The 23,788-nt window shown below is 38.7% G+C and overlaps 1 protein-coding gene across 8 annotated transcripts in view; it reads right to left on the minus strand.

Annotated features, from left to right (window-relative positions):
- GPHN (gephyrin) overlaps positions 1-23,788 on the minus strand; it is a 524,116-nt gene that overhangs the window by 89,372 nt on the left and 410,956 nt on the right. For all 8 annotated transcript variants that reach the window (XM_066272872.1, XM_066272871.1, XM_066272867.1 and 5 more), the window contains one exon: positions 14,494-14,631. In XM_066272872.1, coding sequence (XP_066128969.1) covers positions 14,494-14,631 — 138 coding nt within the window. The remainder of the gene's footprint in view (positions 1-14,493; positions 14,632-23,788) is intronic.

Below are 23,788 nucleotides of genomic sequence, written 5' to 3' on the forward strand. Positions count from 1 at the left end.
AGAAAGGACTTGACTTATATGAGATGTTTGTATAATTTAGAACAGGGGTAGTCAACCTTTTTATACCTACCGCCCACTTTTGTATCTCTGTTAGTAGTAAAATTTTCTAACTGCCTACTGGTTCCACAGTAATGGTGATTTATAAAGTAGGGAAGTAACTTTACTTTATAAAATTTATAAAGCAGAGTTATAGCAAGTTAAAGCATATAATAATAATTACTTACCAAGTACTTTATGTCAGATTTTCGCTAAGTTTGGCAAAATAAATCTTTATAAAACAACTTACTATAGTTAAATCTATCCTTTTATTTATCCAATAGTTTGGTTGCTCTGCTACCACCCACTATGAAAGCTGGAACGCCCACTAGTGGGTGGTAGGGACCAGGTTGACTACCACTGATTTAGAAGGTTCCATTGTTTCTAGAGCTGGATGGGTGAGTGTTTTTTGTTTGTTTGTTTTTGGCTTTGTTCTTCATAGTCACCTAGGGCCTCTGGTTTCAAGATGTAGGACCAAGAAGTAAGTACTGAGAGATATTAAATTTTCTAATCTCATCCATAGTGACAGTGGTACTGACTCTTCCCTTACAGGGAAGTAACACATGAATTGGAAGTGAGAACTTCTTAGCAGATTGTAGCTTAATACACTCCTAGGAGGTTAAAACTGTTTTGGAGCTATCCTGGAGCTATGAACCATTTTTTTTATAAGATCAGGGTAGTGGTGAGACCAAAGGGTCTGCTTTGCATTCACATAAACAACATTAACTTCCAAATGAACCTGAATTTATAAGGTAGTCCCTGGTAGTAAGCCCCATAGCATTTGTCTAGGATCACAATAAATCTCTTGGGGAGACTCCTTATCTGGAATTAATCTGGCCTGGGGTAGCAAATAAATATGTGAACTCTACACCAGTTCAGATCCTAAGAGAATAACTTTGCTGGGGATTTGAATAGCTTAATAATAGTGGTTAATTATCAAAAACAGCACAAGGGTTGAGTTTTTCTGTAACCTGGCCCAGTAAAGTGAGTAAATATTTATATAGCATTTTATAAATTATTAAATAATATATAATCTCATTTAATTCTCAAAAAAATCTAGCAAAGCATTATTATTTTTATTTTACAGATAAAGAGATGTTTAAAGAGGGTAAATGACTTACCCAAGGTCAGATATTTCATAGGTGGCTTTACTACAATGGTAATAGCTACTGTTCATGCTCCCTCCGTAACTGCTCTTCCTCTATTTCTCTGACATGAGAAAAATCTACAAGGTGATTCCTCAAAAAATTAACATGGAATTACCATATAATTCAGAAATTTCACATCTAGGTATATGTCCAAAAGAACTGACAACAGAAACTTGAACAGAGATTTGTGAAGCCATTATGTTCATAGTGATGCCAAAGGAGGCCTCAACTCGATCCACATTCTTGTCGAGGTCCAAGAAGGAATTCAAGAGCATGACAGATTTAGCAAAGCACAGTAAATTTATTAAAGTGATAGTAACCATCGGTGAAGTGAGGGTGGGTGACCTCAGAGAATGAGAGGTGATGATGGGATCTGGGTGGAAGGTTTTAATTAAATGTGGGCAAGGGGGTAGGGATTGGGTCGTCCTTGGCTTCTGATACTGGTGGGTGACTGCTGATATGGCTCGTCCTTGTCTCCCCTCTCCAGTAGATGACTTCTTTCTTTCTTATCTCCCTTCCTCCCTTTCTTTGTCCTCTCAATTACAGGAAATTGGGGAAGGGGAAGCAAGGGAACAGGTGGTCAGTGAAGGTCATATCTGTGATGTTCTAGCCAAGATGGAAAAAGAGAAGGGGAAGAGGTGGAGGACTCTGTCCTATATTCTAGCTTTCCTGTCTCAATGGCAGCATTATTTACAATAGTCAAAAGGTGGAAGCAACCCAAGTGTCCATTAGTAGATGAATGCATAAACAAAATGCTGTCTATACATATAAAAATATGATTCAGTCTTAAAAAAGAAGAAAATTCTGACATATAAAACTTGAGGACATAATGCTAAGTAAAATAAGCTAGTCACAAAAGAACAAATTTTATATATTTACACTTATATGAGGTAACTTGAATATTAGAAATCATAGAGTCAGAAAGGAGACTTGTGGCCGCCAGTGGCTGGGGAGAGAGGAAAATAGGAAGTTACCATTTAAGGAATATGGAGTTTTAGCTGAAAGAGATGAAAAAGTTTTGGAGATCGATGGTAAAACAATATAAATATACTTAATGCCACTGAACTGCACAATTAATAATGGTTAAGACAATAAACTTATGTCATGTGTTTTTTTACTATAATAAAAGAGGAATGAGGTACTGATACAGGCTTCAACATGAATAAACCATGACTTTGTCTTTATTAACCTAAAAAAATTAGTGACCATAAGAAAAGGTCTAAGTAGAAAAAGCTAGTCAGAAAAGATTCCACTATATAAAATGTCCAGAATAGGTAGATCTATAGAGATGGAAAGTAGATCATTAGTTACTTAGGACTGAATGGGGGTATGGAGAGGGTAGGAGGGGGATGTTAGCTAAAGGGGACAGGAGTTCTTTTGAGGTGATAAGAATGTTTTAAAATAGACTATGGTGATGTACAATCTATGAATATACTAAAACACTAAATTGTATACTTTAAGTAGGTGAATTGTATGGTATATGAATTATAGATCTATAAAGGTATTTTTTTAAAGGGCAAGGATAAGAGATTTTTTTTAAAAAAGAATATTCCTCTCATTCCAACATTTAACTATACTTAGAAAAGTCAAGAAAAATTATATTTATAGCACACACATACCATCTGGACTTTTCTTCCTTTTTATTGAATTTTTGGGGTGACATTAGTTAATAGAATTATATCATTTTCAGGTGTACAATTCTATAATACATCATCTATATCTTGTATTGTGTGTTCACCACTCCAAGTTCAAACTCTTTCCATTACCATTTGTTTGACCTATACTCTTGTCTACCTCCCCCCCACCTCCCTTTCTTCCTGGTAATCACCATGCTGTTGTCTATGTCTATGTTTTTCTTTTTTTACTCTTAATCCCTTCACCTTTTCACCCAACCCCACAACCACTCTCCCCTCTGACAGCTGTCCTGTTCTCTATCTATGAGTCTGTTTCTACTTTGTTATTAGTTTATTCTGTGCGCTAGATTCTACATATGAGTGAAAGCAGATGAACTTGTCTTCCTCTGATTGGCTATTTCACTAGCATAGTATAGCACTCTCCAGGTGCATTCATGCTGTTGCAAATAGTGAGATTTCCTCCTATTTGTAACTGAGTAGTATTCCATTGCGTAAATGTACCTCAGCTTTTTTCCCCCTCTTTTTTATATATTTTTTTAATTTAGAAAATTAAAATTAACAGGGTGACATTGACCAGCCAGAGTACATAGATTTCAGGTAAACATCTCTGTATCATTTGAACAGTCGATCATATTGTATACCCATCACCCAAAGTCAAATCATTTTCCATCGCCTTATATTTGACCCTCTTTACATTCTTCCCCAAAACCTCCTTCCCCTGGTAACCACTGCACTCTTATCTATGTCCATAAGTCTCAGTTTTGTATCCCACCTATGTGTGAAATCATACAGTTTTTAGCTTTTCTGATTTACTTATTTCACCCAGTGTAACGTTCTCAAGGTCCATCCATGTTGTAAATAATACTGTTATCATTTCTTATGGCCAAGTGGTATTCCATTGTATATATGTACCACATCTTCTTTATTCAATCCTCTATCGAGGGGCACTTTGGTTGTTTCCATGTCTTGACCACTGTGAATAATGCTGCGATGATCATGGTGGTGCATGCGTCTTTATGTAACAATGTTTTCAAGCTTTGGGGGTATATACCCAGTAGAGGGATTGCTGGGTCTTATGGTAGTTCTAGTCTTAATTTTTTGGTACTTGGTCTTTTTTATTCATTCATCTATTGATGGACACTGGGTGAAAAAGATGAAGGGATTAAATTTATTCCTAGGTATTTTATTTTTTGAAGCAACTGTGAATAGGATTTTTTCTTAGTTTCCCTTTCTGATAGTTCATTATTAGTGTATAAAAATGATTTGTGAACATTTATTTTGTATCCTGCTACTTTACTGAATTTATATTGGTTCTAGCAGTTTTTTGGTGGGATCTTTAGAGTTCTCTCTATACAGTATCATATCATCTGCAAATAATGACAGTTTTACTTCTTCCTTTCCAATCTGGATGCCTTTTATTTCTTCTTCTGTCTGCTTGCTGTGGCTAGGACTTCCACTACTACATTGAATAAGAGTGGTAAAAGCGCGGAGGACCCGGGTTCGATTCCGGGCCAGGGCACATAGGAGAAGCGCCCATTTGCTTCTCCATCCCTCTGCCGCGCTTTCCTCTCTGTCTCTCTCTTCCCCTCCCGCAGCCAAGGCTCCATTGGAGCAAAGATGGCCCGGGCGCTGGGGATGGCTCTGTGGCCTCTGCCTCAGGCGCTAGAGTGGCTCTGGTCGCAACATGGCGACACCCAGGATGGGCAGAGCATCGCCCCCTGGTGGGCAGAGCGTCGCCCCTGGTGGGCGTGCCGGGTGGATCCCGGTCGGGCGCATGAGGGAGTCTGTCTGACTGTCTCTCCCTGTTTCCAGCTTCAGAAAAATAGAAAAGAAAAAAAAAAAAAAAAAAGAGTGGTAAAAGCAAATAGCCTTGTCTTGTTCCCAGTCCTAAGGGAAACACTTGTAGTTTTTGCCCATTGAGAATGATGTTGGCTGTGGGTTTGTCATATATGATGTTTATATTCCCACTTTGATGAGAGTTTTTATCATAAATGGGTGCTAGATTTCATCAAATGTTATTCTATATATATTGATAGAATCTTGTTTTCCTTTTTTGTTTGTTTTTGTTTTTTTGAGAAGGAGAGGCAGGGGGAGAGAGACAAGAACATTGAGCTGCTCCTGTATATGCCCGGACCAGGGAGTTGAACCAGCAACTTCTATGTTCTGGTTGACGCTCTAAAGGTTCATGTGGTTTTTATCCTTCATTTTTTTTAATGTGATGTATCACACTTATTGATTTGTGGATAATATACCAACCTTATGTTCACCAGAATAAATCCCACTCGATCATGGTAATGATCTATTTAATGTTTTGCTGGATCTGGTTTGCTAATGTTTTGTTGAGGAGGGGTGGATAAGCAGATGGGCGCTTCTCCTGTGTGCCCTGACTGGAAATCAAATCCGGGACATCCACATGCTGGGCCGACACTCTACCACTGAGCCAACTGGCCACGGCCTACTTTGAACTTTATATCTTATAAATTACTTGCCTACATGTAAATTAGCTCTTTTTCTGAAGACTTCTGTTCTTTCATTTGGGGCCTGTGTCTTTGTCTCTTCACTTTGGCTACCTTTTTGTGTTTGATTCTACGTATTAGATAGATCTGCTATGACTCCTAATCTTTGTGGGTGGTCTTATGCATTAGATGTCCTGTGGGGGTCTAGTGGTGCAATCTCCTGATCACCTGAGCTGCGTGCTTGAGAAATGCCCCTTTTATGGTTATGTGGGCCCTTTGGTTGTAACTAAACCTTGTTGCTATTGGCCCATCTGTGAATGGGATAGATCCTCAGGCTGGCTGAATGTGAGGCTCAACCCCAACCACAGTGTGTGAGTGGATGTGCAGGTGCTGATCACACAAAGGAAATTTGTCTCAGTAAGATTTGGTGCCTGCTAAGATTTCCCTTTAGATATGTCACTTGTGAAGCTTACTGGATCCTGTTCTGATGTTGTCTAAAGGTGGCCACTGCATGTGTTGGTTCTGGGTCTCTTAGGAAAGACTCTGGTGCAGGACAATGTCAGACATTACCTGTGACTGACCCTGGGCAACCCATTTGGAGCTACAAGTAATCCACAGTTTGTGGCTGCCTCTGCTGGGCCTGGGTATGCATGAGAAGGATGAGGCTGTGCACCAAGGCCTGCTTTTACCAGCTCTGGGCCCGGAGGCAGGTATGCAAAAGTTTCAAGGCACCCTGAGATCTGCCTTTGTCTGCCTACTGGCTGCCTGTTAGTCTCAGTCACTGAAAAAGCCTCTGTTGGTAACTCAGGTTGCATGAGGTAGGTTCACAGTGTGTCACCAGATAGAGGTGAGTAGTGTTTGCCAGATTGATACAGGTTCAAATTCAGTTCCAGTGCTGTGTCTGAGGCCATTCAGCAAATGTCCCCAGGTAATCCGAGTCTAGCTGACACCCGCTGGCTGCTTGCATACCTCTGTGTTGAAGTGATGTCTCAGGGAGTCATCAAGGTGAGGCCGGCAGATTTTATTGGGCTCAAACAGACCAAGATTTGACCATATGAAGGGAAATCCCTGCTCCGTTTGGGCATGTGAGGGTAAACTGGCCCCTGTCCTAGAGCCAGAGAACTCTGTCTGTCCCCAGATTCTGCTGGAAGATGAATCTCTGCAGGGTGGGGCCGCTGGAAGTTGGGAGCTAGTGGATGTCCTATGGGGGGGGTGCCAGTTAGACTTTGGTAAAGATAGGGTGTGTGGCCCAGGCCCAGATCCACATAGCTCAGTCTGTCCGAAATTTTGCCTCAACTTCATCAGGGCAGAGCCTCTAGGAGTTGGGGGTGGGGTATTGGAGCCCAGAGGGTGATTCTAGCAGATCTCCTGTGAGGGGAAGTACCAGTCAGGTTCACCGGAAAGTGGAGGGAATGACCCCTGCCCAAAAGCCACACAACTTGGTCACTGATATATCCAGTCTACCCAGACTACTACACCCTGAACAAGGCAGCTGACTCCTCAGTAGGGTGTAAGCTCTGCAGGGTCTGGCGGGAGGGAGTCCAGATGATGGGGCTATTGTTTTTCTCCAGGCAGATGCCACAAGAGGGGAGTATTCCACCCAAGAAAGATAGCATCAGCGTTATGAGAGAGTAAGTCAGCACAGGGATCCCTGTGGCTGTCCCCTCAGCTCTCTGCCCAGAGCCACAAACTCAGGCTTTCGTCAGATAACTCTAGTCCCCTCCAGCCTCCCTCAGCCAGAGCCCATTGTGAGTGGCTGGGATAGAAATTTTGTGTGTTGGCCCTTTAAGAGGGAGTCTGTGTCTCTAGCAGAGTTTTGTCTCTCCTTGATGGATAGAAATCCTGCTACTACAGACAGATGTTATGTGGGTGCCTCTTCCCAGCTATAGTGCTCTGGGCTGGGGAGTCCGGCTTGGAGTTCAGACCCCATGCTTCTTAGCTCCTCCTGCAGCTAAGATATCCTTAGCTGCCTTAGCCGCCACCTGCAGGAGCAGGGCCAGCCTTTTTCATGTCTCCACCTTTCCTACCAGTCTCAATGGGGCTTCCCTTCAGCTAGTCTTCAGATGACTGTTCCATAATTTAGTCGTAATTCCAGTTTGGTACCGGGAGGAGGTAAGTGTAGCTTTCGCTTACTGAACCACCACCTTACATTCCCTACCATTTGGCCTTTAGAGACCTTTTTAAAATATCATGAAAAGAAAAAGAAAACATTTCATTTAAAAAGAAAGAATGGCTTCATACTTGGGTTATTAATATAAATTTATTAATATATGTACATAATGGGCCAGTTTTATTTTGATCTTGTGCTAAATATAGAGTTGCTAAGCTTTAATATAAATTAGATCCCTACTGGATTAGTTCTTCTTTTGGAGTTGGTATTAAATTAACTTATAAGCAGAGTTTAAATCTCTTAAAAGAGAAAAACATGTATTACTTCAAGTTTTAGTCTAAAAGCCTAAAGCAAAAGACAGGATTTATAGAGATATATAATTGATTGGAAAATGATAAAAACTACCAGTCACAGCAGATACAAGAGTACTGAGGGAATAAATGCCAGGTACAAAGGCATCTACTGAATATCTGCATCGCTCAGCAGGCTTCAGGACAAACAATAGACAGCTCTTCCAAGTAGTCAATATTAGAATTCATTCAGTATCTGACCAGGTGTGCATGTGTGTGTGCGTGTGTGCGTGTGCACGCGCACACACACACACACACACACACACAGATATGAAAGCATCCCTTTTCTTTACCCATAGGTGGAGCCCAAGTATTAGTGTTGAATAAACTTTGGGAATGTGGTTTGAGAGAGAAAACCTCAGTCTGCTTCAGACTTGAATGGAAACCAAGCAGCAGTAACTTCTCAACTAGATATTATGATTGTTTTAGTTTCACATTTAGTAAAGAAACAACACTGAGCAGCTGAAGCTGTTGGAGCCAAAAGTTTTACTAAAAGGTATTTCAGAAAAACAAGAGCAAAATTCCTTTTTCTCAGATGATCCACTCCAATGAGAGCCCTATTTATAATAAGCAAAAGATGGTTTCCCCAACATGTAATTAAGATTACTAATAAGCTTTCTTAGGAATGGTTGGTGGTGGGAGTTTGCAGCTCTTCACTGTCAGAAGTGAGCCTTTCAGTTGTAGAAAGTTAGGCTATGTGCCAAGAAGCTATGGTCCCACACCTAGAGTCTGAGGAGATAATGTCCACTGTGTTCCTCTTTCCTTCCCCCTGTATTCTCTAAGTTCTGTATAATAAAGAATGTCTTCAATTTGATGAAAGTGATAACAAATATTAATATTTCTAGATTCTGTGGGAGTCAGAAATCTTAAAGGCAGAGGCAGGGCTATGTATCACTAGGGACCCTGGACCACATATACAATTTTGTGTTCTGAAGAGGTTGATAAGAAGGAGTGGAAAAGACTGACTGATGATTATATTGTTGTGTGCAGTATGCTTACGTGTGCTGCAAGAAGACAGTGATAGAGTGCTTGGTCAAAAGGTGGTATCCTTTTTATGTTGTCAGCAGGAAACACATATATACAAGTCAGCTTCCCACAGAAAACAGCCATTAATGAATTCCCTACTCTCTAGAGTGTTAGCTTCTTTGCACTGGGATGACTGGCCTAAAATATGTCTTCAGAAAGTCTTCACAAATTCAAATGGCTGACAGTGAACACACATACAAGGAAAATCAAGACAAAGAGCTATTTATAAAGTCAAATATGATTTGCGAGTATTAAACCCAAATGTATTCTCTGTAAAAGTAAATATTTAATTTGTTTGGTTGGGCATTTATTCTGGCCAGATAATAGTTTCTTCTTCTTGTCTAAATTAAGATATTAGGAGAACTGAGTGACTTTTGGATGTAAGAGGGAAAAGCATGTTAATTTTTCAGAGTCACTTATCACAATGATTTCATAGTTATAATGTTCCTGGTGTAGTTAGTTCTAAGAAGGCTTTGGAGGAAATCAAGGGAAAACCCTTGAGTACAGGGGTCCAGGAAATTAACTCCTTGTCTTCACTTTGGCTACTTGAGATACTTATCAGTTACCGTATTACCCCTTGTATAAGATGCATCCTTTTGGGAAAAATTTGGGGTCTAAAAATAGGGTGTACCTTATACAGTGGCTGTAGATTTTTTTATCTGCATTTCCTGATGAGTTGTATGAATTTTATGATGAGTAAAACTTGAGTTCAATAACTTTATGTAATACATTTTTTATTCAAATTTTGGGCCCCCAAATTAAGGTGCGTCTTATACATGGAAGCATCTTATACTTGGGAAAATATGGTATATATTTCGGGAGTGTCAGAAGACTGTGGTAGATAAAAGAAGGTTGAAAAGAAAGATAGTATCCAAGACTTCCTAATATAAAACATGGTATCAGTCAGTTTTCTATTGATTATAAACTCCTCAAAAGTTATGTTACTACAACATTTAAAAATCACCATCTCAGGCCCTGGCCGGTTGGCTCAGTGGTAGAGCGTCCGCCTAGCGTGCAGAGGTCCTGGGTTCGATTCCCGGCCAGGGCACACAGGAGAGGCGCCCATCTGCTTCTCCATCCCTCCCCCTCTCCTTCCTCTCTGTCTCTCTCTTCCCCTCCCACAGCTGAGGCTCCACTGGAGCAAAGATGGCCCGGGCGCTGGGGATGGCTCCTTGGCCTCTGCCCCAGGCGCTAGAGTGGCTCTGGTCGCCACAGAGCGACGCCCAGGAGGGGCAGAGCATCGCCCCCTGGTGGGCAGGGCATCGCCCCTTGGTGGGCGTGCCGGGTGGATCCCGGTCCGGCGCATGCGGGAGTCTGTCTGACTGTCTCTCCCCGTTTCCAGCTTCAGAAAAAATACAAAACAAACAAACAAACAAACAAAAAAAATCACCATCTCATCCAATCTATGTGAGAGGCTACTGACCTAACAGCTACCCATTGAGCTACCCATTGTGCTCACAAAAGTAGTTGAGAAGGCATACTGGTAGGATTGGTAGGAACAATGTCAACTGAGTGTAAGGATTAAGAAAGTGAAGCATGTACAGATTTGGGTCATTACAACACTAATGAAAAAAGTTTATTATGAAGTATAACATACTTATAGAAAGCTTTGTGGTTATTTAACAGACACTGAACCTTCAATATGATGAGTAACCTCAAGCCTATCTCAATATAATTTATTCCCCAGATTTTGACTGTAAATTTGAGAGACTGGACAACATTGGTACATTATAAATCTCTTACATATAACAGGCTTCACATTTGTGTAAACTGAGAAAGAGTGAATGATTTAGGGGTGAATATCTTTTTGATGAAAACAAGTAAATTAATTAAAGTGGCTCCAGAAGTCATGTGTATGGAGTAGTACAATAAAGTCCCTATGCTTTTAGAACGTGTACCTGTTCAAAGTGGAATTGTGTCGTGCATTTGTATTTTTCCATCTAGGGATGCTCATTATCTGCCAATGTACTGAGTAAGAGCAAACATTACAGTTCTTCATAAAATGAAAATAAACTGTGTACAAGGAAGGCTACAGAATTTGGATAAATACAAATGTTATAATTATCAGAAATGATTAAGTCATGATTTAGCAATACAAAAAGATGTAATGGAATTGGTAATGAATTAGGTCTTAAGTTGTGTTGTGGTTTCATGATGTAAATATTATTCTTGAATACTATAACTTATATCTGTATTATATATTCATTTCTATATATTAAATATTAACCTTTAAAAATAATGTGTGTAACTGTAAAAAAGTATTTAACTTAAATGAAAGATATTTTTTTGAGGAAATGTTAGTTTTAAAAAATACCTACCCAATATATTCTTGAGGTTACAGAAATGTTTCAAATGAGAGTAAATGCTCATTTCTTGTGGTACTTAATGATGCAAACCTTGCTATACCTAGATCAGATGAATAGGGTGTTACTGATAAATGGGTAAACTTAGGTCCAAGGGATAGGTTTGTTGGTCAAGATTTGGTAAAAACAAACAACATGCTCTTTCTATCCTTTGAATAATTTAAATTCTTCTTTATTGGTAATTTCTTAATCACTGTCCTATATAAACTACAATATGTTCCATAGGAAAAAATATTTTCTTACTATAACTTTCATAATTGTAAAACAAATACTCTAGTAACCCCAAAATAATTTCTAACTTCTTCAACATTTATTGTCCTATATTAGGGTATTACTCTAACTATTTTAAAAAGTGGTGTTACAGAATAGCAATGGAGATATAAAGTACATACAGCACAGGGAAAATTATCATTAATATTTTAATAATCATGTATGGTGATGATCCCTACATGGCTGCGAGATTTATGGTAATGATCACTGAGTAAGTTATGTAATGTTGAATCACTGGGGTATACACCTGAAACTAATATAATGTATGAATCTAGAGGTCAGGCAAAGTCTGGGTAGTGATACAGATTTAGAAATCATTTAATAGGCAATATTTGAAATCACTGGCATGCATGAAGTTATTTGAAATGCATGAAGTTATTTGAAGTGCATGTGCAAGAGGTGAAAAGGACCAAATACAAAAATGCTATGCTATGTTTATATTCAAGGAGAGGACAAAAGAAGGCACACCTACAAAACAGCCGATAATGAAGACAAGTAACCCATTGTTTATCTGTCTCTCTGCTGCACTACACAGTGAGATCCATGGGGCAGAAGTGTTGTTTTATTCATCTTTGTCTATCCAAGACTTAACATAGTACCTAACATTTAGTAGATATTTCATAAGTATTTGTTGAACAAAATGAATTATGCTTCTATATATAATGTTTTTAAAACACCTACCTAAAAGTGCCTAAGAGTTTAATTATAATACTTTTGCATTAAAAATTGAGTTTGATTCAAATCAAAGGCTGAATGCAAACCTTACTATTATTATTCATTATCATGGGTGGAAACACTTGACAAGAAATGTAATCATCCATGAAGAGTTTGCTAACTTATAAGTGACAACTGATTTGATGAATAAATGAAGGGGAAACAAGCATATGAAGAAAAAAAGAGAATCTGTCTGACAGTTTTCCTTTTTTTTCTAGAGGATGCATGGCCACTTCAATTCTGTTTATTTCCATAAAAGGATTAAAATTTCTGTTTAAATGTAACTTGGCATACACTGAGATTTTTCTAAGGACCAATGTTAGGGAAAGCTCCTCTGATATTGTAAGAGGCCAGAGATGGTTAATTTATGCTTCTAATAGGTAAAATATCATTCAAATTTTTTCAACTTAAGTTTACATTCATATTTTCTGAATTTGTCTTGGTGTTGATGAATATTTTGCCTTTTTTTTTTTAAGTGAGAGAAGGGTAGATGGAGAAACAGACTCTTGCGTTCACCCTGACCGGGATCCACCTGGCAGGAGCTAATGCTCAAATCAACCAAGCTATCCTCCTGCATGAAGCTGATGCTCAGACCAAACAAGCTATCCTCAGCACCCAGGCTGACTCTTGGACCATTAGAGCCACCAGCTGGAGAGGGGAAGAGAGAGAGAAGAGGGAGAGAATAGATGGTTGCCTCTTATGTGTGCTCTGACTGGGGATTGAGGGTACAGAACGTCTGTACACTATGCCAATGCTCTATCCACTGAGCAAACTGGCCAGCACTGAATATTTTGCATTTAATAACAAAAAAACCCTATTTCATTAAAACTGATTTTGAAATTACATAGTTAATTCTTGACTAATTCCCCACTCTAGTGAGTTTCTAATCTTTATTTCCTTTAATAAGGGCTAATACAAAAACAAAATAAAAGTTTAAGCCATATTTAAAAGAATGTAAGACAGGCAGAGGATCAGTGTGACCTATATAAAAACACGTTCTGTTTAAGTAGTATCAGGGAACAAAGAGCTAGAATTTGGCATTTAAATTCTCACCAGTTTTAGGCCTTTTAATTTTAACACTATTTGTTTTGTTATCTGTCATTTTTTTATATTTCAATACTGGAAGAAGAGCACTATCATGTAGTAAAAAGAAGGAATAAAAATCTTGAACCTTAGTCCTATTCCTTTTTTGCTGTTCTGAGTGTGAGTTTCCTTACAGAAAGATTAGGGACTTTCTACAGGTACTCTTTAATGTTCACTAAAGTAAGAATATTTTATGATCTATGAATAAAGTCTTTTTTTTTTTTTTTTTTGTATTTTTCTGAAGCTGGAAACGGGGAGAGACAGTCAGACAGTCTCCCGCATGCGCCCGACCGGGATCCACCCGGCACGCCCACCAGGGGGCGACGCTCTGCCCCTCCAGGGCGTCGCTCTGCCGCGACCAGAGCCACTCTAGCGCCTGGGGCAGAGGCCAAGGAGCCAACCCCAGCGCCCCGGCCATCTTTGCTCCAATGGAGCCTTGGCTGCGGGAGGGGAAGAGAGAGACAGAGAGGAAGGAGGGGGGGTGGAGAAGCAAATGGGTGCTTCTCCTATGTGCCCTGGCCGGGAATCGAACCCGGGTCCCCCGCACACCAGGCTGAAGCTCTACCGCTGAGCCAGCCTATGAATAAAGTCTTTTAATGTAATCAATCCTTTCGTGTTGTTTTCATCTGCATAACAAGCATAATTAAGAAACTATATTTTATTTCACATTGTATTAATATAACTTTCACCCTGAATTTTTAAGAAAGAGGGTGTTGATTAAAAGCGGAAAACCCTGGGGAACACCAGCTCTCCATTGTCTTTCCCTGAGCTGGTCTCAGCACACTGCTAAACTAAGAGAGAAAGTGAGAAGAGAGGCAAAGCAAGAAACTGAGACCAGACTGCTTGTTCCGTGAACCATGGACAAATTAATGTTGTTTTCACATTTTACATTTAAAACCTATTTTCCACAAAGAAAAACATCATTACAGGACACAGTATTTATCTTCCATTTTTGACATAAAGGACATCAGGAAGACTCATAGTTGACTATTTTCCTCACTCAGTGCTAATTGCCCTCTCTTTGGTTTACAGCATTGGTATTTTGATAAAGAGAAGAAATACAGTTGATTTTTATTTTTATTTTTTTTTAATTTTATGAAAAGGGAAGCTTTATAGCTACTCTTCTCTGTATGTCATTAAGGTTGATCTTAGAGCTAAGTAGAAATAAGAAGTAAAAAGAATAATGACAATAATTGTGATAGTAATTAATAACCTTTCTCTTTCAGGGAATTCTTTATTAATGGTCTATGAATCTTACTTGGAAAAAACAAAAAGACAAGGCAATGGGCAAATACTATTGTACCTCGATAGTTGATGATTTCTGTCCCAAGCACCGGAGTCATCTCCAGGACCGTGATGAAGGCTTTGTCCATAGATGTTAGAGGGAAAGGAGACATGCGGTGTCTTCTGGCCACCTTAGTGATATCGACAGCACTGTGACCTAAAGAGGAAGATAATTAACTAAGAATATGATGCTGAAACACCGATTAAAAAGTGGAATTGATACAAATATCAACAACTCTCAATTTCTTATATTGGTAAATGAAGATTATAAGTTGAAAAATTTCCTCTTGCTTCCAAAATATAGCCTGCTTTGGTGGAACATTAAATCAAGTTAGCAATGTTACATCATGTATCAAAACTTGCTAAACTTTAATAATGATATTGCCTAATACTTTTTGAGTGTTACTATGTATTCTAATTTAATTCAATATTCACAACAACCTTACAGGGAAATTATCATTATTATCCTTGTTTACAGATGGGGATAGAGAGGTTTAGAGAGATTATATGCTTTGATCACAGAGCCTGTAACAGAAGAGCCACAATTCAAACCTAGATAGCCTGGCTTCAGAGTACACGTCCTTATCCACTATATTAAACTTTGAACAGGTAATAAGCTAGTTAGTAAAATGCAATACCCAAATTTGATCTTCTTTAGGATTTCATAGAGAATTTTCTTTCTTGTGAAAAGTCATAGAAATGATTATTACTTAGCAACTTTCTACATAATCTCATCTATACCCATGGAATTAATATCATCCATTCACTAAAGTTCCTAATTTTTTATCTCTAATTCCAACCTCTACCAGCAACTCTAGATTTGTATGCCATGTGAAGAACCAGTGTAAGTATATCACCAAACTTACAAATCAACCAACATGCACCAGGATATGTAACGTAATTCAAACCTAACCTGTCCAAATCAAACTCTTGATTCCCCACCCTCTCATCCTATCCACACTATGTCTTACTCTCTTGCAATTCCCATCTCAGGATATAGCAATTTCATTCTTTCAGTTATTAGTTAAAAACCTTGGTGACATCTTTAATTTTTCTTTTTGTCAGAACTCTATCTAAACTATGTTTGAAATACCTCTAAAATCTGATCATTACAATCTCCACTACTAGGACAATAGTTGGAACTCTCACTTATTTCCTGGGAAACTGAATAGCCTCCTAACTGGTCCCCTTGCTTCTATCCTTGTCCACTACAACTTATCCCTCACACAGTAGTTATAGTAATCCTTTTTAAATTGTAAATTAGATTGTGTTAATCTCTGCTCACACCTTCCAATGATTTTTCATTTCATTAAGAGTGAAAGATTTGCTATGGCTTACAAAGCCCAACTGTTCTTATCTACCATTTCCCCCTCATTCACTGTGCTCTAGCTATACTGGTTCCTTGTTTGTCCTTGAGCATGCCAAATACATTTCGCTTCAGAGTCTTTGCTTTTGCTGTTTTTCTACGTGGACCTTTTCCCCCCAGATATTACGGGTCCATTTATCCCTCATTTCTTTCAGGTCTTTGCTAAAATATCACCTCATCTGAGGGTTTCTGTTAAACATCCTATATAGACTATTCCCTATCATCACTCTCTATTCTCCTTACCTCACCTTTGCTTTTCTTAATGGATATGTGTGTGTGTGTGTGTGCGTGTGCACATGTGTGTGTATAGATATTGGTATACATATATCTATAATATACAATATATAATATATACTTATATTTATTTGTTTATAGCCTTGTAAGTACAATGTGAGTTCCATGAGAACAGCAACTTTTCATTTTTGTTCAGTGTTGTTATCCCCAATACCTATAGCAGTATCTGACACATATTTGACAAAAAATAAATATTTGTTGAATTAATCCATGAATCATTTAATCATTTAATGACAAAAAGAGACTTGTCAGAACACTATATCCTAATTTATAAATAATTTGACCTTTTCTTTGGAACCTTAAGGGTCTATAGCCCAAAGGGTAAATAAAAAACAGTAACTGCAAACACTGTTGCTTAGCTATGCTAACTGCTATCCACAACTCCTTTCTTCATGAGCCACTTTGCAGCTAGGAGTGTCCATATGATACAGTTCTGGCCAGTGAGATGTAGGAAGAAGTCCCTGGGGCAGGCTTCCTGTTACAAATAAAAAGATAAAGATGTAAAGCTTTAAGAGGAGAATGCTTTTGCCCTCCTACCTTCTTTCTACTTGGAGCATGGCTAGATATTGAAGGTGCTATAGCATTTTCCAGTCATGAAGATGAAAACCCACTCAGTAAGTATGGAAACAGGAGAGGAAAAAAGAACCCGAGCCTCTGGTGACAATGTTGAACTGCTGACTGGCCTTCGGCCGCCTGCTTCCAGACTTTTGATAAGTGAGATGAAGCTCCCATCACTTTAATCCACTCTATAATGATGGTATATATCTCTCAGTAGTCTGTTAGTTCCCAGTTAGTGCAATTCACTGAATTCAGACTCTTACCCCAACCCCAGAAGCTGCTTCAGATATGTTCATTGAATTGACTTAAAGGTACTTACCTCAAAGAGCTTCTATTCTAAGACAATTAACATTGTTATAAGTACTCAAGAGAAAAATACACATAAAGATGCTTATAATTATGGCATTTTTCTCTATGGACAATCAAAATTTAAAAATTTCAACACTTGAAAGACCTTAAAAATTGCTTAATACTAAATATAAACAGTATTTTCTATTTAGAATATTAGTGAATATTTTAAAAAGGATAATATATGATCCATTATTCACTTACAATTGAAATGTTTATTTATAACTCACTTTCACTGAAGTCCTAGTCTCGTCATTCAACTACTATATTATAAAAAAAAATACTGTCACACCCAGTGTAATTGCAGAGAATGATAGAGATGTTTCTGCCTTTTTTTTCTTTTTCTGTATTTTTCCGAAGCTGGAAATGGGGAGGCAGTCAGACAGACTCCTGCATGCGCCCGACCAGGATCCACCCGGCACACCCACCAGGGGGCGATGCTCTGCCCATCTGGGGCGTCATTCTGTTGCAACCAGAGCCATTCTAGCGCCTGAGGCAAAGGCCACAGAGCCATCCTCAGCACCCACCCGGGCCAACTTTGCTCCAATGGAGCCTCGGCTGCGGGAGGGGAAGAGAGAGACAGAGAGGAAGGAGAGGGGGAGGGGTAGAGAAGCAGATGGGCGCTTCTCCTGTGTGCCCTGGCCGGGAATTGAACCCGGGAGTCCTGCATGCCAGGCCGATGCTCTACCACTGAGCCAACCAGCCAGGGCCTGTTTCTGCTTTTTATTAAGACTGAACTGGGGTTGGGTTGCATTTTTCAGGGATTTGGCATGGTGTTGGGGCCAAGTTGGACTTGGTGAACATGTTAAGGACACTACTCTTTTATGGATTCTTGCTGTATTGGCCAAGAGTTTGCTTAAAGGCTTTAATCACTGTAAAAAAAAAAAATAGAAGACTGGATAAAGAAGATGTGGCACATATACACCATGGTATACTATTCAGCCATAAGAAATGATGACATCGGATCACTTACAACAAAATGGTGGGATCTTGATAACATTATACGGAGTGAAATAAGTAAATCAGAAAAAAACAAGAACTGCAGGATTTCATTCATTGGTGGGACATAAAAACGAGACTAAGAGACATGGACAAGGGTGTGGTGGTTACGGGGGGCGGGGGGAGGGAAGGAGGGAGAGGGGGAGGGGGAGGAGGAGGGGCACAAAGAAAACTAGATAGAAGGTGACAGAGGACAATCTGCCTTTGGGTGATGGGTATGCAACAGAATTGAATGACAAGATAACCTGGACATGTTTTCTTTGAATATATGTACCCTGATTTATTGATGTCACCCCATTAAAATTAATAAAAATTTATTTATTAAAAAAAGGTTTATAGATATCAGATTTGATCTTTTCTTTATGGTGCAAATTACATATAATCTCATAAAAGAAGTCCTTTTAAGGTGTTGTTTCTGGGAGAAAACTGTACTTTCTAATTGTGTAGTGTTGTTGTTGAACATGTGTTGTAATAGAATAGAACTTTTCTTATTAGAAAGCGAGTTTGATTATCAGTGATATACACACCCATTTAACAAATATTTATCCAATGCATTTTGTAAACCAGGAACAGTTAGGAACTTGAGATACTCAGTGTAAGATATATCCTGCCATGAAGAACATTATAGCTCAACAGAAAGAAAAGACATGTGGCGCTGGCCGGTTGGCTCAGTGGTAGTGTTGACCCAGTGTGTGGAAGTCCCGGGTTTGATTCCCAGTCAGGGCACACAGGAGAGGCGACCATTTGCTTCTCCTCCCCCCACCTTATCCACCCCCCTCCCTTCTGCAGCCATGTCTTGATTGATTTGAGTACATCAGCCCCAGATGCTGAAGATAGCTCCGTAGAGCCACTAAGCAGCACCAAATGGGCAGAGCATTGGCCTCAGACAGAAGTTGCCAGGTGTATCCAGTTTGGGGTGCATGTGGGAGTCTGTTTCTTTATCTTTCCTTCTCTCAGTTAAAAAAAAAGACATGTAAGTAGATAAAAAATAAAAGCAGAAGGTATAAACCATCTGATGGTTCCCTCTAACTATAGAGGTAGGTAGGTTTCTCTCTCTCTCTCTCTCTCTCTTTTTAATTGGAAATTATAGTATAGATATCTACCAGCCTGGAAAACTATTCCCCCTCTTTAAAATAATTTGTACCTTGTTTACATTATTCTTGTGGCACCTACCACCTTTCACCTTATTTATATTTAAATATTTGCCTTACCTATGTTAGTTGATTGTAAACTTCTTAAAGGCAGGATCTATATCTTATTAATCTTTGTATCCTTTGTCACATTTAGAACAGTGCTTTCTCCCATACTTACAGTAGTTACTAAATATAAATAGATACCTGTATGTATGAACAACAAATCTTTCAAATGAAGTTTAAAAGTCAGGAAGAAAAAAACAAAGTGGCACCTCCTGCTCTGCCTTTTATTTCTCTACACCTTCCAGTGTTTATATTCTCTGCCATAAAGTGACTGCTCACTGAGTAAATAATCCAAACTTTGATGCTAATGCATTAATATTGGTCCCTGGCTAAACTATTTGCATGTTATCACAGAGATCTCTGGATATAAAACAGATTAACTGAAAGGAATATCTCAAAGGGGGAGTATTTTAATTATCTGGCACATTAGCAGGTGTATGTGTGTGTTTTCAATAAATATTTACTGAGCACATATTTTCCATATGCCAAAAGGTATCATCCCACTCACAACCCACCTAAAATCACACAGCAAGAATAGTCAGTTCCTTCACCAATAAAGAAGGGTTAACTTGGTCCTATAAATATGAGAAAACAGTATTTGTATCTGGCCTTATACACATAAGAATAAAATTAATGGAATAGACAAAAGCTCCTCTTTTTAAGTACAAGGAACTATTAAATAACATTAGCACACCTAATTGTGTTTTATCCCTTACAATATGCAGGGTGACTATTTGTGTGATTCCATTTAACAAAAAAATTGTAGCCAAAGAAGGTTTAGAAACCATTGATCTAGGGTGATCCAGTGCTCTCGTTTCCACATCAAAAGTGGACAAACCATGCTCCAGAGACCACGCCAGGGACACACACAGGGAGTCGTGGCAGCTGAAGATCCAGGCTGAGAATACAGCACTTGCACATACAACAGGGGCTCTTATGTTGGTTTCCCAAGGGTGGCCCATTTGTAGAAAGTATACATTTCCAAAATAAATCTGGTAAGCAAAGAGTTATGTTTCCTTTTTTGGTTTGTTTCCCTTTTTAAAAGAAACACAACTTCAACTGTTTTCTGATGTTGACACCAGTGATTTAGAAGAAGTTTCAAAATAAAAACTTCAGAAAATTTAAGAATAGTTATTTCTGACTGCTCTTATTTTGCAAGTTACAACCTCAAAAAGTGTTCTGTCTTGGGTCATTAGAGAACTCAATCAGGCAGGGTAAAGGATCAAGAAATGTTCTCTCTGAAATCCCAACCCTCTTCTTGATTCTGAAACTAGCACAAAAATCTGACAGAAGAAAAAAAATGAGAATAAAAAAGTATACACTTTTTGTGTTTTGAAGGTCAGATGGGTTATAGCCTAGCATCCAGTTTTCGGTGATGGGTTCATAAATTCCACTTAGATAGAAGAAAGAAAGGATAATTTTTTTTAAAAAAGTAAGAAGCTTATAATGAAAGAAAGTTTGGTTTTTGGATAGCAGAAAAATTCCAAATTTGATGGAAAATTTGGATAGAGTTTTTCTTATAAAGCAAACAGTCACATGGCCACAAATATATTCTAATTGCCACCTTACATATCGATACCAATGGTCACAAAGAGGATCTATGAAGACTTTAGCTCCATTCAACTCATACATACTACAACACAAAACAGCAGCAACATGTAAAAATATGCCCTACTGAGAAGACTATAGTATTTAAAGGAATATTTATTTTAACTTACAGTAGTAAAATTAGCTGGTTATGTATAGCTGTTAGTGCTAATTTGTAGAAGGTCTAGCTAGTTTGACAAAAAATAAGCTATGTAGTGCTTTAGGATATGGATCTTTACATGGGAGTGAGGGATGGGGAAATGAAGTCTAGACATTCTCCCCACTAGTAACAATGGAGAAGTAACATTGTGAGTTATTATAACATCTAAATTGACAGCATTCTTCTATAATGATTTAGTTTTCTGAAATAGATTTGTAGGATTAAAGCGCTTCTAAATTAGCCAAAGATTGATGATCTAAAATTTCCCTAATAAGCCTGGGTTTCCATAAGTCAAACTGAATTTGTCTCATTTATGTTTTCTGGTGCATAAGTCTAAACATGGGGTTGATTATATTAGTTCAGAATCTTTACAGGTAATCAAAATGTTATTGAGATTTCCTATCTTGCATGCAGCAGCTATAATCACCAAATAGATTATATAAGCAGTGTAAAAACAATACAGGTTCACTCATTACTGTGCCATCAAAGACATGTTTAAATACTAATAGTAATGTCTAGGATGTAGAAGGATTTCAAAGGGACACAAAGTACAAATGGATTCCTTACACTAAGTAGAGTAAACAAGGATCTTCGCTGTGTAGCAGTAATATTTTTTTCTTATGGCATGGCTATTTTATAGAAAGGGAGCTGCTTATACCAATGAAATTATTTTTCCCACTGCAAATGCATCTTTTTTTAAACATATATATATATATATATATATATATATATATATTTTTTTTTTTTTTTTTTTTTTTTTTTTTTTTTTCATTTTTCTGAAGCTGGAAACAGGGAGAGACAGTCAGACAGACTCCCGCATGCGCCTGACCGGGATCCACCCGGCACGCCCACCAGGGGCAGTGCTCTGCCCCCCAGGGGGCGATGCTCTGCCCATCCTGGGCGTTGCCATATTGCGACCAGAGCCACTCTAGCGCCTGAGGCAGAGGCCACAGAGCCATGCCCAGCACCCGGGCCATCTTGGCTCCAATGGAGCCTTGGCTGCGGGAGGGGAAGAGAGAGACAGAGAGGAAAGCTCGGCGGAGGGGTGGAGAAGCAAATGGGCGCTTCTCCTATGTGCCCTGGCCGGGAATCGAACCCGGGTCCTCCGCACGCTAGGCCGACGCTCTACCGCTGAGCCAACCGGCCAGGGCTAAACATATATTTTATAAATTTTAATTTATCATTGGTTAACATGGATTCAAGTGTCCCACTCAATACAATACCCTTTCCCCTCACCCCCCTGCCCCCATTACACTGCTTTTGCCCCCCTCCCCCTAACATTCTTTCCCTTCCCTCTGGGATTTCCATCCTGTTATATCTGTCTGTATATATATGTGTATATATAGTTTCACTAATCCCTTCACCTTCTCTGATCCCATCCCCTCATCCCTCTTCCCTCTGATAGCTCCCTGTGACCCCACCTCTGCCTCTATTCTGTTCCTCAGTTTACTTCGTTCATTAGATTCCACATATAAGTGAGATCATATGATATTTTTCTTTCTATGCCTGGTTATTTCACTTAGCATAATGATGTCCAGGTCCATTCATGCCATCACAAAAGGTAAGGTTTCCTTCTTTTCCATGGCTGTGTAGTATTCCATTGTGTATATGTACCACAGCTTTTTAATCCACCTGTCCACTGATGGACACTTGAGCTGTTTCCAGATCTTAGCTATTGTAAACAATGCTGCAATAAACATGGGAGTGCATATCTTCTTTTGAATCAGTGATTTGGTATTCTTAGGATATATTCCTAAAAGTGAGACAGCTAGGTCAAAAGGCAATTCCATTTTTAATTTTTCGAGGAAACGTCATACTGTTTTTCACAGTGGCTGCACAAGTCTGCATTCCCACCAGCAGTGCAGGAGGGTTCCCTTTTCTCCACACCCTTGCCAGCACTTATTGTATGTTGATTTGTTAATGAGCACCATTCTGACAGGTGTGAGGTGGTATCTCATTGTGGTTTTAATCTGCATTTTTCTAATGATTAGTGATATTGAACATTTTTTCATATGCCTATTGGCCATCTGTATGTCCTCTTTGGAGAAGTGTCTATACAGGTCCTTTGCCCAATTTTTAATTGGATTGTCTACCTGCCTGGTGTGGAGTTTTAGAAGTTTTTCTTATAAATTCTGGTTATTAATCCCTTATCAGATGTATTGGCAAATATGTTCTCCCATTGTGTGGGTTGTCTTTTTATTTTGTTCAAGGTGTCTTTTGCTGTGCAAAAGCTTTTTAGTTCGATATAGTCCTATTTGTTTATTTTGTCCTTTATTTCACTGTGGAGATAAATTGGTAAAAATATTGCTACGAGAGATATTGAAGAGTTTACTGCCTATGTTTTCTTCCAAGATGTTTATGGTTTCACGACTTACATTTAAGTAAGTCTTTTATCCACTTTGAGTTTATTTTTGTGAATGGTTGGTGGTCTAGTTTCAGTTTTTTGCAGGGAGCTGTCCAATTTTCCCAACACCATTTGTTAAAGAGACTGTTTTATTCCATTGTATGCTCTTACCTCCTTTGTTATATATCAATTGAACATAAAGGTGTGGGTTTATTTCTGGGTTCTCATTTCTGTTCCATTGATCTGTATGCCTGTTCTTATGCCAGTACCACGCTGTTTTGAGTATAATGGCCTTATAGTGTAACTTGATATCAGGAAGTGTGATACCTCCCACTTTATTCTTCAAGATTGTTGAGGTTATTTGTGTTCTTTTTTGGTTCCATATATATTTTTGGAATATTTGTTCTATAGCTTTGAAGTATGCCATTGGTATTTTAATAGCAATTGCATTGAATTTATAGA

This window comes from Saccopteryx bilineata, chromosome 4 (assembly GCF_036850765.1).
Source record: "Saccopteryx bilineata isolate mSacBil1 chromosome 4, mSacBil1_pri_phased_curated, whole genome shotgun sequence".
Classification (NCBI taxonomy): Eukaryota; Metazoa; Chordata; class Mammalia; order Chiroptera; family Emballonuridae; genus Saccopteryx; species Saccopteryx bilineata.